This window comes from Gigantopelta aegis, unplaced genomic scaffold (genome assembly GCF_016097555.1).
Source record: "Gigantopelta aegis isolate Gae_Host unplaced genomic scaffold, Gae_host_genome ctg1752_pilon_pilon, whole genome shotgun sequence".
NCBI classification, from domain to species: domain Eukaryota; kingdom Metazoa; phylum Mollusca; class Gastropoda; order Neomphalida; family Peltospiridae; genus Gigantopelta; species Gigantopelta aegis.
This window is the reverse complement of record NW_024532785.1, coordinates 122900-141664: the sequence shown is the minus strand read 5'-3', so window position 1 is coordinate 141664 and position 18765 is coordinate 122900. Positions and strand designations below refer to the sequence as shown.

At 36.2% G+C, this 18765-nt stretch overlaps 1 protein-coding gene across 1 annotated transcript; it reads left to right on the top strand.

Moving 5' to 3' along the window:
* The first annotated feature begins 3443 nt into the window (after positions 1–3443).
* On the top strand, positions 3444–9335 carry LOC121391123 (guanylate cyclase soluble subunit beta-1-like). Its single transcript, XM_041522857.1, has 4 exons — positions 3444–4139; positions 4872–5018; positions 5307–5461; positions 9200–9335. Exons 1-4 carry the CDS (start codon positions 3444–3446, stop codon positions 9333–9335), a joined length of 1134 nt encoding a protein of 377 aa, XP_041378791.1.
* The last annotated feature ends 9430 nt before the right edge of the window (positions 9336–18765 follow it).

Sequence of the window (18765 nt, the reverse complement as noted above, 5' to 3'; positions counted from 1 at the left end):
GATCTGCACCCTTACTGGTACTTATTGTGTAAACCAATTTAATTTCAGCTCATAGAACAGAAGAACGAACTTTTGGTATATCACAGTTGAAAAAACAAGAACCTTGAAGGTGAGATCTGGTAATTAAAGCTGCTATTTTTGCACCGCGTGTCCCCAATAGGAACAACTAGACTAGAACTGTACGCGATACGTACAAGGTGGTAATTCAGGCTTGTGATGTTTATCTTAATATAGTTTTGGTTTATTTTATTATTTTGCACGCTTGAAATGGTTTCTTTGTTTGTTTCTGTGTTCTATTAATGTCATTTTTACATCCTGCTGCAGGAACAAGAAAGAAAGAGTCAGAAGGTTACAAAAATAATCATGGTAAGTTATTTTAATACATTTATTGCAGGGTAATTGAACTAGTATTATTATATAAACAGATTCTCTCATAATATTACAATCTATATTACTACATTAAACTAATTTATATTGTTATACAAATATACAATGTGTGCATCTTCTTCATTGTAATGTATATGTTCAATGTGGTGATTCTTATCATAACTATCAGAAGTTGATTATAAAAATCATAATATTTCCTGTAATGTCATGTTAATGAGTAAATGTTGACATAACTGTGAAAGTAGGAAACTAACATTTCTGTGAAAAATATTATTATAATTCTAAAGAATTAAAAAGCATTTGTCTAGACATGTGTCTATGTATGTGTATATGTGAGATCAAGAGAGAGAGAGGGGGGGGGGGGGGGAGGGAGAAAGATAGACCACAACTATCAGGATTCAGGAAACCATCTAAAAAGATAACTCCACTTTCATTTTACATGTTGACTTCTTGTAACAAATTTACTTAATATGTAGACAAGTTAAACAGAACTCTAATATGTGGTCTTGTCACTATATAACAGCTTTTGCTAGTAATATGAGGATACAATAAAATAAAGAGCACATAGTCTATGTTTAAGGATACTGGCCCAGCCCACCCCCATAAACTAATAGTTTGATATAACATAATTTCTGTAATATGGAGACCTTTATACTAAGGATAATCTAGTTTCAATAACATTAGAGTTTTCAATGGAAGACTATATTTTTCTCCACTTTATTGAGTGCCCAACTATTGAGGGATTTCACTCTCTACATGATTCAGTTATGTGAAGAACAATTAATAACACTTATATGTCAGCTGGTCTGTTTTGAACACTTGCTTTTCATTAAAATATAATTAACATTACTCTTGTAATATAACAACATGTTGACGAATTAAATTACTACCCGCGCAGTCTTAGTGGTGTCTGTAGTACAAGGCTTCTTTTTGTGTTGTGACGTTTTAAACAAAGTCTGTTGTGTTATTATTAGAAGAGATTGAGGTAGTTAGTGTAGTATGTAGTGACTAGTCTATAGAGTGATTATTACTATGGTAACTGTGTGGGTCAGTACTGTGGTAAGTACTGATGTTTCTAGTTTAGTACTTACTAATAGTAGCTATCCTAGGTCATGTGGTAAGTACTTATCTTCACTAGTCTAGAGCATACTAATGGTAACTATACTAGGTCACTGTGGTAAGTACTTATCTTCACTAGTCTAGAGCATACTAATGGAAGCTATCCTAGGTCACTGTGGTAAGTACTGATGTTCATTAGTCTAGAGCATACTAATGGTAGCTATCCTAGGTCACTTTGCTAACTACTTATATTCACTAGTCTAGAGCATACTAATGGTAGCTATCCTAGGTCACTGTGGTATGTAGTGATGTTGACTAAAGCATTTAACATATGTTATTTAATTCCTTGTTGAATATTCTAAAAGAATTAATGATGTTTGTGTAGTCTTCTGTGTTAAGTGAGACACCACTATGTGTACCCACAGCTTAATTGTTAACTCATGTCTGGTTAGTGATGCAATCTAGTAGAGGGCAATGATGTGGTCAATATACATGAAGGGAGAATTTATGATGTTATTATTACATGTGTTTAATTTACTAAGAAGAGTTAATTGATAAAGATTGATAAACCATTTTGATTCACATCTCTCTCTCACTTTCTCTCTCTCTCTCTCTCTCTCTCTCTCTCTCTCTCTCTCGTCTCTCTCTCTCTCTTTCCCTCTCAATATAGTATGGATTTGTAAATTCAGCATTAGAGAAACTTGTATGTAGGAGATTTGGACGAGAGAAATGGGAAGAAATAAGGTAAGAGACTAAATGATCATGTGATAAATCATATGACATAATTGTTACTAATGACCCGTCATAATTAAAAACTATTTACTACAAAAATGAATTTGTTTTTCAACATGATGAGGTCACATATCTAAACCCAGTAAACATGGGTCATCTGGTATTGTAGTACCAACTTCAATAGCTTAATAATACATATACATAATGTAATAAAGTACATAATTATTATTATTATATTGTGTATATAATAATATATTATCATAATATAATGATTGTGTAAACATAATTATATTTAAAATAAGAAAGTGATAGACTTAATTAGGATGTGTACCGTTTCCTGAGTCATTGTGTAGGAGGAAATGACCCTACATTTAAGGACTGTATGTGTCAAAGGTCGCTGACTGACTTGCTTTTGTCTTTTCCTGTGTTCATAATAGTGTCTGTGAAGAAATAAATGTTATAGAAACATGCTTGCTTTGTTGAGTGTTACTTTGTAGTGATGTAGTTATGACTCAATATGAGTCATTAATGGCTATAGTTTAAAAGTGTTAGTGGGTCTATTTATATTACTGTATTTAATATTGGTATCTTTTCATGCAGACAAAGAGCTAACATATATTTGGGAGAGAGAGCACACATTCCTCATCAATACAGTTTACAGAGATGAAGATACTTATGTACTCGTAGGAGCAGCATCTGAAGTATTAGGTGAGAATTTTTGTGAAAGAAAGAGAGAGTTAATGTATATTCTCTGTCCTCAGGTCTCGATGCTGGTACTTTATTGGAAATGTTTGGTGAGCAATTCTTAGTGTGGTGCAAAGAGTCTGGCTATGCTAAGACATTACAACGACTGGGTCGATCACTACAAGACTTCCTTACTAATCTAGATGCTTTACATGATCATTTATCCATCATTTACCCACAAATGGATGCACCTTCCTTTCGCTGCACTGACGGAGGATCTGATACGGAATTTCATCTCCATTATTATTCCAACAGAGATGGTCTAGAGAATATCGTCAAGGGGATCGTAAAGACAGTGGCGAGAGAGTTTTATGGTGTTGAGGTCTCCATGAAGCTTTTAAAAAAAACCTAAAGGTGAAGGTCAGGATCATTCTTTATTTTATATCAAAGAGGTTGCTTATTATGGTGAACAGCGTCTTAGTGACCCCACCCACTTTGTGGAGTCCGATTCCAAGGAGCAACTGATAAATGCTAAATCATTTTGTAAATGTTTTCCATTTCATATTATTTTCAATCGAGATATGACAATGTTACAAGTTGGATCGTCTCTAGCTTGGATTATTCCCGGTTGGAATCAATCTGAAAAATGCTTGACTAGTTTTTTTGCTCTAGAAAGACCTCGTATGAGGCTGACCTTTACAAATATATTGTCACATATCAACACAATCTTTATCTTACGACTCACCACTCACTCACAAGTCAATCTGGCATATCCTACAACGACAAATGATCCGATGAGACTTCGGGGACAGATGATATATCTACCAGAATCAAACTGCATGTTGTTCCTTTGTTCACCTAGGGTCAGTTCCATTCATGACCTGGATCAACGTGGGTTGTACCTCTCTGATATCCCTGTACACGATGCAACACGTGGTCTTCTTATGATGAGCCAAACAGCGCAATCTGAATTTCATCATGTCGTCCAACTCGAGGAAGTTATTGGTAAGCTGGATATAGCTCAACGTTCTCTTGAAGAGGAAAAAGGTCGTATGAGAGATCTCTTACACCAAATGTTACCTGTTTCTATTGCTGATAGTCTTATGGCGGGAAAAATGATTGAGGCAGAACGATTCGATAATGTCACGATATTGTTTAGTGATATTGTTGGTTTTACAAGTATTTGTGGTAAATGTGAGCCAATTCAAATTGTCAGTATGCTCAACAAGCTGTACACCATGTTTGATCAAGTGATAGGGACTAACAGAGTGTATAAGGTAATGTACATAAGAGGGTTATGTATTATGGAGTACATAGGAGGGTATGTATTATGGAGTACATAAGGGGTGTGGTACATAAGAGGATACATACTATAGAGTACATATGAGGGTGTGTAATGGAATGTATGTAAGATGGTATGTATTATAGAATATATAAGAGGGTATGTAATAGAGTGCATAAGAGGGTATGTAATAGAGTGCATAAGAGGGTATGTAATAGAGTGCATAAGAGGGTATGATACACAAGAGGGTACATGTTATAAAGTACATTATTGAGTATTCAGGATGTACCATATTATATATGAAGATATAAGGATAATATGATATTACAAGGTTTTACCAGCTGCTCTTGTTTAGTCTACAGCTTAGCCCAGCCAATATAAAATATGTATTATATATATGTTGAGACCATGTGTTTGACACATGTCAGCTATTTTATTAAATCAACTACATTCCAGATGTTTCTATAATATAATAATATTTGAGTGTTTAATAAACATAGGACATCAGGCCCTTGCTGGCCTACTATTAACAGTATGTTATTATACCACATATACTAAGTGGTTTTGTTGAGAATAAACTTGGTTGAAGGATTGTTTTAATTGTGGAAAGATTTAGCATGGAAGATTACAGATAGACTTAAAAGTCTGTATATTATCATTGTATATCTCTGTATATTATCATTGTATATCTCTGTATATTATCACTGTCTATTTCTGTATATTTTAGGTGGAGACTATAGGAGATGCTTATATGGTAGTTGGAGGATTGCCAGAGAAGAATCCAGTACATGCCGAATGTGTTGCTAATCAGGCGCTAGATATGATGTATTATTGTAAACAAGTTGTTAGACCTGACTCTGACGAGCCTATCCAGGTAAGTAATATACACAGTGGGTGTTCTATTAGTATATTAAATTGTATAGAAATACTTAACATTCCTGTGTTGATCCACCTAGTCAAAACTTATTACCACTCCAATTATCTCATTGTCTATTCATTGGCTCAAGCAATTATTTCATAATTTATTAAATTGTTTAGAAGTGTGATAGTAGTTAACATTCCTGTGTTGATCCACCTAGTCAAACTTATTACCACTTCAGTTATCTTATTATTTATTCATTGGTCCAATTAATTATCTCATTATTTATTCATTGGTCATTAGATGAGAATAGGGATACATTCTGGTGAAGTAGTAGCTGGTATTGTTGGTCGTAGAATGCCACGTTATTGTCTGTTTGGTAATGCTGTCAATATAGCTAGTCGTACTGAGTCCAATGGAGAACCAGGAAAGATACAAGTGACAGAAACAACATACAAGTAAGTATTCTTACTAATGGTAGCTATCGTAGATCACTGTGGTAAGTACTGATGTTCACTAGTCTAGAGCTTACTAATGGTAGCTATCCTAGGTCACTGTGGTAAGTACTGATGTTCACTAGTCTAAAGCTTACTAATGATAGCTTTCCTAGGTCACTGTGATAAGTACTGATGTTCATTAGTCTAGAGCTTACTAATGGTAGCTATCCTAGGTCACTATGGTAAGTACTGATGTTCACTAGTCTAGAGCTTACTAATGGTAGCTATCCTAGGTCACTGTGGTAAGTACTGATGTTCACTAGTCTAAAGCTTACTAATGATAGCTTTCCTAGGTCACTGTGATAAGTACTGATGTTCATTAGTCTAGAGCTTACTAATGGTAGCTATCCTAGGTCACTATGGTAAGTACTGATGTTCACTAGTCTAGAGCTTACTAATGGTAGCTATCCTAGGTCACTATGGTAAGTACTGATGTTCACTAGTCTAGAGCTTACTAATGGTAGCTATCCTAGGTCACTATGGTAAGTACTGATGTTCACTAGTCTAGAGCTTACTAATGGTAGCTATCCTAAGTCACTGTGATAAGTACTGATGTTCACTAGTCTAGAGCTTACTAATGGTAGCTATCCTAAGTCACTATGGTAAGTACTGATGTTCACTAGTCTAGAGCATACTAATGGTAGCTATCCTAGGTCACTATGGTAAGTACTGATGTTCACTAGTCTAGAGCTTACTAATGGTAGCTATCCTAGGTCACTGTGGTAAGTACTGATGATTTAAAGTTAACATTGTGATTTTTTTCCAAGTTGTTGTCCAGGAAGCCAAATTTCATGTTTTCTGTGAGGGGTCCATTGCAATTTAAAAATGTTCCAGAACCCCTGATGTGTTATTTTCTAGAAGATAATGCAGACAAGATTGATTACCAAATATTAGATGTTCCTGATGAGATCACATACGACTTTATGCAGACCACTGATTCTCCTCCTGACACACCCTATGTTTATGGAGTGGTCTCCCATCTATATCAATGACTCCAGTTGAAATTACTTTCAAACACTTCCCTCCTATTGAACCCACCTCTCCACAAAAATCTGCCTTCTCACACAAAAAACCCACTTCCCCAACAAAACGGTTCCTACCCTTTACCCCTGAAGTGAATATTATAAATCCTACACCTGACCACTCCCCTCATCCCAGTCCACCGTCTAGCTCTATTTTCTTTCAAAACTTCCCGCTGGTTTGTCCATTTAAGGAGACCCAAGAAAACTCGTCTAGAAAAACCAGTGTTGAATCTAACACCAGTCAATGTACAGAGACTGGTAGTATAACGACAGAGTCAGAGTTGAGTTGCGATGAGATTCAATCGTCTATTATTTATAGTAGTGTTGAAACATCACCAGGATTAGCAACACTTTCGCCATCTAATGGTAAACACTCGGAGCCCTCTCAAGTAATTCAATCGGTAATCAAAAGTCTCGAACATCGTGAGAACAACGGTTCTCTACTCTTACAGAGGGCTCACCTGTACATAGCAATCGACTTAATATTAAAGAGGAGGACCTTCCGAGGGTCACATCAGAGCCTGTATTTAATACTCAAAATGAACTCATAAAACCAAAAAGAGCCTCCAGTGTGGATCGTAATAATCGATCCTTCTCCTTGACTTCTGAGAGTGGAGACGAAGAGACTGTCAGTACCCCTACATCTCCTAGTCATACTCACAGTGTTTTATATGTCAGACCTCGTTCTACTTCCATGAGTGAACGTGTCAAGTTTTTGAAGCCAATAATCGTAATAGACGTACTGGATTAGCAATGACTTATTTACATTCCTCATCAACTGTACAAGAAGAAGGTGTACCAAATGGAGATATCTAATCTAATCAGTTATTGTTATGTCTCTCTCTTTATCTCAGTCTTTTGCCTATTGTATTTTTTTCTTCTGGTGCTTAATTTTTTCAACTTTGTTACAGTTTTTCACTTATTTTTGTTATTCTTTCATTCTATTGCATTTAAATGTTGCTATAGTTACAATATATGTAAAATGGTAACCTATTTGCTCTCTACTTTTTGGAAAATAAAATGAAATTATTGGTCTAGTCTCTTAAAAGTTATAATGAAATAATTTGAAACAAAAATATAAGAAAAATAATCACAAGTATCGCTACTAATCCTATCAGTTTTATTTTGTGTTTCTTTACAAAACTTTCATCCTTTGTTACTCTCTTTTCTTGTTTCTTTCTCTTTCTCTTTCTTGGTTGACTTAGTCTCATTAGCTTTTCTCGTTCTGATTGCCGTCTTTTTTTCCTCTTCAGCTTGTTGCTCTGCTGCTCTTCTAGCCCTCCTCCTAAAACAGTATATGTTCTATAAATAGCACATGTTACTATACATAGCACATGTTACTATACATAGTACATGTTACTTAAAACAAGATACTAAATATAGATGATCTTATCTCAACATCAATACATGTAGTTGTTTCTAAAAATAGACTAATCTACCATAAATAGCGCTCATACCTCTTTCTTTTCTTGTTGTATCCTCACACACTCCTCATCACATATTGGTTTCTTAGTATTTTTTTCATTGCACTTTACTTCCTGAAGAATAACAACACACGTGGATATCTCCTCCATTATGGACCAACCTTTTTGAGTCTTTTACAAGAACAACGAAGGCTTAAACGTTGGGTACATTGGTCTACTGGTGAACAGTTTGCCATGGTGACAGTTATAAGAACAACGATGTCCACAAGAGAGCTAGTTCAACACAAAAGAACAAGTCATTTTTATAAAAAAATTTATACATAACCACTAACAATTTTAGTACATTGATTGTTACATGCTTGCAGCAGTAGTTTTTGGTTATCATCAGCTGATGTCCATTCACTAAACGGAACAAGATCATTGTCACACATAATGACCTGTCCATTCATCCATCAAACTATTAGACTTTCAGTCTATACATTAATCGACCATCTTTCAATTATTATTCCATCCATCCATCCATCCATCCATCCTTACTGGCATCTTAAGACAATGGCATTGTTGAACAATGACATCGTAATCTGATGTATGACTGACATGGCGGACAAGGGTCTAGAAAATACACGTGATAAAGGTTAAAGTTCAAAGGTCATATACCAGGATGACAAGGTAGATTACAGATATGGGTACATCCAGGAGGCGTGGCTTTTCACAGTCCAAGTCGCATGATGAACAATCTTCACCTGCCTATAGAGAATAGATGAAATAGGTGTGGTTTAGTGAGTGTGACCACATACAGTACAAACCTCTCTCATATTAGGTGGATTAATGACGAGATGACATATATTTCACATAAATGGTTACCACAGGGAAGAACACGCCCACCTTACGCCCACAAATGTATGTATGTACTTGTGAACATGGAAATTTTTAACCTAACAACATAACATTACATTTACACAAATTACATGTAAGTACCTACCTCATGACCACCATCACAGCCCCTAGTACAAAAACATTTTGATTGTGACGATCATGTGATTATCATGTGACTTACTGAGGTACAGGTACAAGACATGGCGGACAAGGTTGAATAACAAGCTGTTTTCATATCTTCTTCATGTTTTTGTAAAATAGATTTCATTTGTGCCCATGGAATTGTAGCATCAATTTGAATATCCTAGAAAAATCACATGAGTATCATGTGATTGTCATGAGATCTTGATGAATTACCTCTTTCGGTTTCTGCTGAGGCTCAGTATGGCATTCATTTGGGCAGTAATGTCCACAGGTCAGTTTCTAGGCCACATTCCTGATCACATGGAGGACAGGGGCCAGAGTGGCAACGATGAGCTAAACGATGAGGATGATGGCATTTTGGAGGAATAAACAAAGCTCTCGACAGACTGGCTGTTTGGAGCGCTGTCTCTGAGCACAAGGAACCTGCTTCTTTGTTTTACCACAATGACAGGAGAGTGTGACAATGTTGATACAAGGATAGCAGAGACCTGAAGAACAAGAAAGTTAGCAGTTTGGTTATTGTGAGTGCTAGATGTTCCCATGGTAACTGTTGTAAAATATCATGTTTTCTCGTTGGAATAACAATAGTTTTTATGTCAATGGTACAATAACTTACCTATGTGACAAGGAGCTGAACATTTATGATGACCACAGTTTAATGTTCGTCCACACGTTTGTTCACAAGGTGGACACTTACCATCACAGCACTAAAGGGATGAGTACTTGTCAATGAGGACGTGGTCACAGTGAGGGGTACAAGTACCTTTCTTTTACAAGGATGACGTTCACATTGTCTCATGTTTGAACATTTAGCTTCACACAAAAACTCTGTTCCACACGTCACTTCTCTCTCTTTCTTACCACAACGACAAAGTTTGTGAACTCTTTGCATACACTGTAAATAAATGACCAGTACTATTAACATAGGGTCCTATAAAGCAGCAATTTCCCCCTCAACAAGGGGTTCTGACCTGTCCACAATCTCCGTTATGGCAGAGTCGCATACAAGCATGAAGACCACAAGAAGAGACTATAATATATCACATGATTATCACACGTTTTGTCATGTGATAAGAGCAAACCTTTAAACAGGTATCACCGCATACTGGAACATCTTGAATACAAGGAAGGGTGTGGCTTGTTTTACCGCACGGACATTTCCTTTTACCTGTCCGTGGACACGCCCCACATTCTCCTTCATGACAAACCTCCTGACAATGATGGTGGGCGCAGTCAAATAGTTTTTTCCACAAACCTATAGAAATGTGTATACTAGTAACTATAGTTTGCACTAAGGAATTTGGAATGTTTCTATAGTGCATACTTATGACATTAATATAGTAGTATGTTTAACATAGAGGTTTAAAGACATTTAAGTACTATTATAGGACTAGAACAGTTTCCCTCAATATGATATCTGTAATTCATACTATTATTAATGGTACATGTACATGTAACACTATTAATAATCCATCATTCATTAGTAGGTAATAATATATACACAATTACACAATGATTACAATTTTTTGTTGCTTAGCAATTTTTAACTCTGATCTTATCTTATTTATCTTATCTTATCTGATCTTATCTTATTTAATCTTATCTTATCTGATCTTTAGTCTCTACTATAAAGCACCAGTTTAAAATTTTTAAAATTATTTCATTCCCTCCACTTTTTATAGCTGCTGGTTATCTAATACTCAAAGAAATGGCAAGTATTTAAGCCACAGCCTCAAACTTCAATTATTAAGCCTCAAACCCAAACCACTTACCTGTCCACAGTTCCATTCCAGACTAGTACATAATCTCTCTTGAGTGACCTTACCACAACGACATGGCTGTTGAACAGAATAATGACATTCCGGACAAGGACCTATAGTCACACAATTATCACATGACTATCTCATGACCATGTATGTATACCTTCATGACATATACTCTCACACACATGCTGACCACAAAAAAGAACTTTACGACAGACACGCCCACAAGACCATCCTTTGGAGCCACATCTCTGTACTTTAGAACACTCCGTCCACAATGACATTTTGCATTAACAGTTTTTTGGACATGGAGGACAAGGACCTAGAAAGCAGCTGTGATATAACAAACAAAATATGGGTGGGGCTACCTGGATGACAGAGAGAGAAAAGCATGATGACCGCAGTTATTTTGTAATGGTTTATCACATGTTTCTCCACAGGAGTGAGGTAATAACCACACGGGTCATCGGCAGGATCATCCACTTTCCCACAAAACATTTATAGGTTTTGGGACTCTGGGACTGAGGGTACTCCTGACGACATTTGGGACATGCCCAGAATTGTTCCTGATTGGAAAGAGATGTGCAGAAAGGAGAGTCTGTCGTCGAGCACCATCTACAATCCAATGTTGTATACATTGAAGATGAAGTGTACAAAAACACAGAGAACAGTTCCAACCTATAGACAAGATTACGTAACATTATATAAGATATGTCTTACTGGATGTGATCTACGAATTGATGAGAGACAGATAAGACAAGTGCTATTAGCGGCTAAGAGGTTCCACTGAGGAACTCTGGAAGTGAGTCTAATTCTGAATGAACAAGAACAAGGCAAAAAGGTATGTGAGAATAAATAGAACTGTACATAAGATTACATCGTTTTAGTCCATCGTTTTTTACGGTCCTAAATAATTATAGTATCATATGACATAACGTACCATTTATAGTAACATATGTCATATGTTACTATTTATAGTAACAACCTAGTGGAGACTAAAAATACATTATGCACATTTAAATATCACATATAACACGTACCAGCTGCTGTGGCTGAGCTGTTACCATTTGCTGACACAAGTGTTTATGTAATAGTTCCTTAGTGTTGTTTCTAAAACTTTCTTCTTTTTTCTGGATCTTTTAAATAATCTTCATCTTCATCATCGCTGTCTTCAAGCATGTTTGTACGTTCTAAGAATTGGACACTACTCTTTTTAATGACATCTATTTTTGCTAGTGTCCTCACGTGATGGGGCTACAAATAGAAATGAAAACAATCAAAGGTTAAAGTTCAAGTCTAACTTGGCGCTTTGATTGTGTAGAGGGGTTTTTTGTCCTCGTCCTCCTCTTGATGCGTCCTCCTCTACGATATCGTTGTCCTCTTGTTTTGATGAGATGTAGGTTCTTGTGTTTGGTTATTGGACTTCCCTGAAGGGTAAACCACACCCCTTCCCTTACTGGTTCTATTGCCTCTTGAGGGACATGGCCCATATAGCGTAGTTAATTAAAAGTTATGAATATTCATGATAGAGGTGTGGTTTGATTGTGGGTGCCCTCATGGAGGCTACTACTGTGAAAGAAAAAGGGAATCAATTCTTTAAAGACAAAACAGGACTATGTCCAAGCAGCCTGTCTGCTATACTGAAGCCTTACAATTGTCCTCAGGCTGTTGTAGATGAAGAGCCGAAAGAAAGATGTATTTATTTAAAAAACCAGAGCTGCTTGTTGTTTTTTGAAGATGAAAGAATACGAGAAAGCACTTGAAGATTGTGTTCTGCTCTCTCGTTAGTAGTCTAGTGATACTAAAGCACTCTATCGTTATGCACAGGCATTGGAAGGTAGGAAAAGAGGCGGAGTCTCTTGTTCAAATAAAAACAAGCTTTTAAGTATTGACCCTAGAAATAAAGAAGCTAATGAGATGCACGACGATTGGATGGTGTCTTAAAGAAGCAATCGGAACATTTTCATTCAACACAACAGTTTAGTGGAAGAAATGTATAAAACTTTATCGGACCCTCAAGCCCCCCTTGAACGAAGGGTCCAGTCAGCCAAAAATATGCCCATTTTTTAAAGTCGTGAAGAAGGTGAGAGCACAGCAACTATTTCAAATCAGGTGGTGTGGCTAGATTGATCCCTTACTTGGAGAGTGACTCGCCAGATCTGGTCAATCAGTTTTACAAGTTTTTTGTAGCCTTTCAATAGGTACAAATCTCGTGCTACATCTGTGCTAGAGATATTAACTCTAGAGAAACTGTCCACTTACTTAAGTTCTACACATATAACATTGGTATGAGTGCCTGTTACAATATTAAAAGAAGTTCTGTTATCCACCATTGTTACCAAGCAACCTGTCCCAAAGATCAAAGTAATGCAAAGGATACTGCTTGAAGATGAAAATGAATCCGTTACTAAGCAACAATTGGACACACCCTTCTTCCGTTTTACCTTTGATACAATTTATTTTTTTATCTTTAGCTAGTTATGATTTTTGGGTGACACTCGTGATGGTATTTTTTAGAACTGTTCGTAAAAAAAACCATTCCTCACTCAAACATGGCCAATCTCTATGTAAAGAAGAAAAACTGGTTGAAAACATGTTTTGCAGGTCGCTTCTCACACCTGGCAAGACATGGAGGAATTTACAAAAGGACAAGAAGTAGTGAGGTACCAGTTAGTGCTGACTGTCGTATGATGTATCAATGGTCTTATCATCTTTATATGAACATATACAAGGGAAAGATGAAAAGGATTTACGTGATCTTTTTATTCAAACAGCAATGTTCTACATTTGTCCTCTTACAATGCACAGCAATTGATCTTCTTAGTCCAAACTTGGGACACATGGCAAAGCATTAGCTGCTCTTTTCTTCTTCAAGGTGTTGTGGAAGTGGTAAATGAGGTATTTCCCTCAAAGTAGGAGTGTGTCCATTTTCAAAATTAGCATGTCCGCGCTTGCCTACAATCACCTATTATACAAGCCAGGCTGTTGCTGTTTGAAGCTATTACTTCTTGCAGCTTCAGACAAAAAGGGATGCCAGAAATTATGACGCAGGGTCTACCAGCATTGAAGGAGTTGTATCACTCTTCAGATGATAGATACAAGTCCGTGCTCCGTGGTAGGACTTTGTAAGTTGGGTTCCTCATGTGGTAGCAACGTCAATGCAAAGCCTTTTTCTGACGGAGAGCTAATGTAAAAAGCTGGAGAAAACTTTCCGCGTCGGCGGTTTCTTGTGAGTTTCTAAAAGGAAGATTAATTTGAAGAAAATGGGCAGCAGAGGGAATAGCTTTTCTCTCGTTGGATCCCTTCCTCTCCCTCTCCCCCTAACCCCCTCCCGTCGGTTGATGCAAAGAAAGAAGCTTTAATCAAGACAAACCAGCTCTTCTCCAGGTCTTTGTTCAAACTTGCAGGAATCCTTCGGACAAGTCCCTTCTCTATGGCATAGCCTCTATTTTGGGGTGTCAACTTAACCAACAGTGTTACGATAAACCTGAGAGAAATTTCCTGAACTTGAAGAACTTGGAAATTTTGCTGGAGAAAATATTCCTAAAGAAACACGAGTTTTGAATGGACCCATTATTAGGTCCCAAGAACAGAGGTTGATACACTTTTAAAAAGCGGAATAATACAAAAGCATTGTCGGACTTATAGTCTGTAACAGCAAAAGCTAAAGGGAACAAGTTTGCTCGAGTAAGTTTCTTTGCCCTAACTGTGGAGGTCAGTAATCGTGGCCCTGTTTATACAACGGGTGGTGTTAAAAACATCTTAGTCTATTAGCATCGGAAAACTCCCTGAGAAGGACCGCTCATTGCTTCACAAAGCTCTAGCAAAAATAGGTATTCGAACAATCCCAATTGGCTTTTCCAGGTCAACGTGCTATTGAGGTTGTACCGACCATTTTGTTCGTCTATTAAATCAGACAGAAAATGGTCTCCAGCAATTTGAAGGATTAATGGCGTTAACAAACTTAGCCCTTCTCTTAGCGATGAAATTCGACAACGTATTAAATAGAGAAGGAGCTTGTTCCTATAATGGAAGGTGTCTTATGTTTGAGGAACAAAGTATACCGTCATGCATCCACTGAAGCTTTATGTAACATGATTCAAAAGAAGAGTACCCATAAGCGTTTCTATGGTGATGATCTGGAACGTGTGAAACTCTGGACTTTTTGTTGTTCTGGTGAAGAATATGTGGGACTTCTTTCTCGTGCAAGCATCAGGAGGATTGGCCCAGCTGTCACACATGATCCGAAACTATGTAGTAAAATTAATGGAAGTGAAAAATCATCATTGAAATATTAAAAGAGTTGGTCACTAATAGAACCAGGAATTGCAATTACCGTGTGCATATATATTATAAGCCATTCTCATTGAAAAGCCACTCCAAGATATTGCCGCCAAAACTTTTTGGAGGGTGACTACTTGACATCTTTGGCTTTATCTACAAGGTGATTTCCCGCCTATTTTTAAAACCAGGCAGAGAGGGGATCTAAAGAAAGCAGTAGATTATGGTCTGATCATGCCTAATCCAGGCCTTTCATGAGAGAGTACCACTTCTTGAATTTATAGTTATGTTTTAAAATTATTTCTAGTCAAGTTTTGTTGCAATCTGAGTAGTATATAATTTTCCTTTTTTAAATTCATTGACCAATTCTTTTCACCATTTTAATTAAAATAAATTAATTTATTCTCCTTATTTGGAAAGGTTCTATCTACGACACACATACACACCCCACGCATTTTTACAAAAATTTGGGTCATATCTACACCAGCTGTATTTCTCAAGTCTAGTTAGAAATTACTAGAAAAAAAATACCAGGTGTTAATTTGCTGAAAAAACAACAACAATAACAATACACAATGTACACTTCAAGTATTTTATCCATTTAACTCTTGTCTTTTGTCTTGTTTCTTTTTGAGATCAGGTACCAGCTGTTTAGCTGATTGTACAATCCTGTCCAATATAAAATGGGTATGCAATGCTCCATATTTAGCTTTTTGTTGCTGCAACGGAATACTCCCTCAGTTCCATGAAGACGATCCAAAATGCCAATAGCTCTCCAAATTATAAATAATCTAAAAAAATTAGTTATGTTAAGTTGGTATCCTCTAAGAAAAACCTACTACCTTGCTGTGTGAAAATCATGTGCTTCCAGAGAAAGACTAAAGATGGAAGGTGATAGCCGCTATAGTGCAAGTAGTATTAATAATGGATACCATCAGAAATAACCCCATACTGACGCAATGATGTTTCCAAAGAATTCACTACAACAAGGACCACCAAAAATATAGGCCACAGAGTGACGAAGAAAGCCGCCAAGGGATGGCAATAATTTGACACAATCTAAACTAACCAGGAGCTGTCCATTCATGATGACTTTTATGATACGAGAATAAAGATATCGAGGATGAAGAAGTCTGTGACAGTAGATTGAACAATAATATTATTATATATAATCTATCTCCTCCCTGTGTTACCCCTGTGTGTATAATAGAATCCTATCTCTACTATTATAATGTAAAAGAGAAATGAAATACTAACTTGTGGAAAGGTTGGTAACTCATAGCCAAATTGTAATCCCCTCAACTAGCTATTGGCCATGTAATTATTGAAATATAGCACTAACAACAATACTGTTAAACAATATGACCCCCCTTCAAAGATTTTTTATAATTTCTCCCAGCTCACCTAAAGAATTTGAAAAGAAAAAAGCAACTTATTTGAGTACACGCAGTTCTATTAAACATTACAGGCTAGCATTCTTATCATCCTGTACTTTATATTTAGGGAGTACTGTGGTCTACCGGTAAGATCAAGAACATAAAGAAGGAGTTAGCAAGGAAGTACACTATAATACCAAAGACCTTGTGTCCCTGTTATAATACAATTGATTAATAATTCCTTTACTCCAATCTATAATTGGGACTTACCCAGTACATACATGATGAAATCTATTCTCACCAGATAACTGATAAGATAGGCCCCTATTCTCTGAGAATAAAGTTTTAGAGGCACCCCAAAACTGTTTCCATATGCCGAGTACATGAATTGCACATGAAGAAAAGGATTGCAATCAATGTCACGACAAACCATGTCAATTGGCGTTCTCAATAGTCACCCAGACGAACTAAAGAAGCTGCAATGATGAGAGGGTCTTTCTTGTTGCTTCATTGACATCACCATGGAGTTTTTAGAACGTAAGCTCTATAATGGAAAAGGAACATATGAATGTTTATTTATCCATAGTAATAAACCTTACTTGTCGCATTTTCAAAAGCACTTGTCAGAATCTGCTGGACTCCACCCATATGTCTAAACATCACATAAAATTAACAGCTTGTCAAATTATTAATTAATTATTAAATTAAAATTAACATCATAACATTCCTCTTCCTAACTCAGCTGTGCAGTCAATATTTATTAGCAAATTATTTTATAACGATAGTAAAATATAGCCATTATCTAATGGGTCAAGATATTGACAGAAATAGCTATTTTAAGATGACCGTATTGTCTTCTAACATTATCTCTGTTGTGTTTGTGTACTTCTCTAATTCACACAACTGTGTTAAAGTACTATAAAACACAACCCTTTTAATATAGACACATCAAGTAGTTGTTATAATTGTTTATATTAACATTAACTATGTGTACACCTCCTTGATAGTTTAGTGGTAACATTCATTTGGAATTTTGTATGCTATAACTTAATATCTAAATATTCACAGTTTTTTGAGATTACTAAACAGAATCCATGAAACGAAATAAGATCAGTGATGATATAATCTACCATTTATGCCTCTTAAATATTTGTTATTCCACAATATGTTCTTGTTCAATGCACCATATAAGGGAGTATCTAACGGCAACAAGATGATGATATTGGAGACAATTATCGGGACACCTCATACAACCAAATCTTATTTCAGCCGTTATGTTGGAAAGAATTTACACATAATTTTGTCAACAGGGAAATAATCAACAAATATTATTGCCCTGTATTTTATAGTTTTGTCTTTTATCCCAATATGTGTTCATCCACTAATATAATGAGGAGAGGGACTGAAAAGTTTTCTTGAATAAAAAAAAAAATCCTAAAGATTTTCTAAAGATAATTTTTCAAATCATCATATAAACAATACAATGCCAACAAGACCACAAAATGAATAAACTAACTACGATTATTAGGGGGTTGTCAATGTCCCCATATCCATAGTCTATAGTGCATGTCTTAATTACAGCATTCATCTGGGCTTCTTTTTGAGAATCAGGTATCAATTCTCTTGGCTGACTTCATTCCTGTTAAACAAAATGACGTTCGTAATCTTTGCTTCGATGAAATGTTTTTGTCAGTTCCATGAAGTGATCCAAAATCCCAGGAACCCGTACATCTGGTTAAATCTGAAAGATCATGTTACTATCGAGTGTGATCAGTTTCACAGTTTGTATTTACCTGCTATGATGAAAATCATGTGCTTCAGGAGAACCAGAGTGGCATGGTTGTATAGCCGCAATGAAGAAGTCGTATAGTTAGTTGCTATCATGATAAATAACCATACTGACGCAGAGATTGTTACCAAAGTGATCTCCTAGCAACAAGGGACCATCAACAATAGGCACGAATTGACAAAGAAATGTTCCAAGGGATGGCAATAAATTGACGCAATACTAAAGGAGCTGTCCATTCGTGATGAATTTTATGGACCTCCGAGAATACAAATATCGGTTGATGAAAGAGTCTACAATAGAATTGTTATATCATCAGTAATGGTAAGTAAGTTTTACTATGTATAACATTCTGTTTCTTTGTTACCTGTGTGTATAATAGAATCCTATTTCTTCTATATAATGTAAACAGAGAAGATGAAATACCACTTTGTGGAAAGGTTGGTACTCAGATGTCAACATCTCAATCTCCTCCAGCTGGCTAGTGGCCATGTACCTGTTTGAAAAAAACACCCTACAACAATACTGTTAAATAACACAACCTTCAAACATTTTTTATAGTTATCCCAGCTCACCTAAAAAAGAAAGACCAG

Excerpts from the sequence above, each read along its gene's own strand:
- LOC121391123 (XM_041522857.1), top strand. The coding sequence starts at position 3,444 with ATGACAATGTTACAAGTTGGATCGTCTCTAGCTTGGATTATTCCCGGT. Across the intron at positions 4,140-4,871 it reads GGACTAACAGAGTGTATAAG|GTGGAGACTATAGGAGATGC; the intron begins GTAATGTACATA and ends TGTATATTTTAG. Across the intron at positions 5,462-9,199 it reads GTGACAGAAACAACATACAA|GCTCAGTATGGCATTCATTT; the intron begins GTAAGTATTCTT and ends GTTTCTGCTGAG.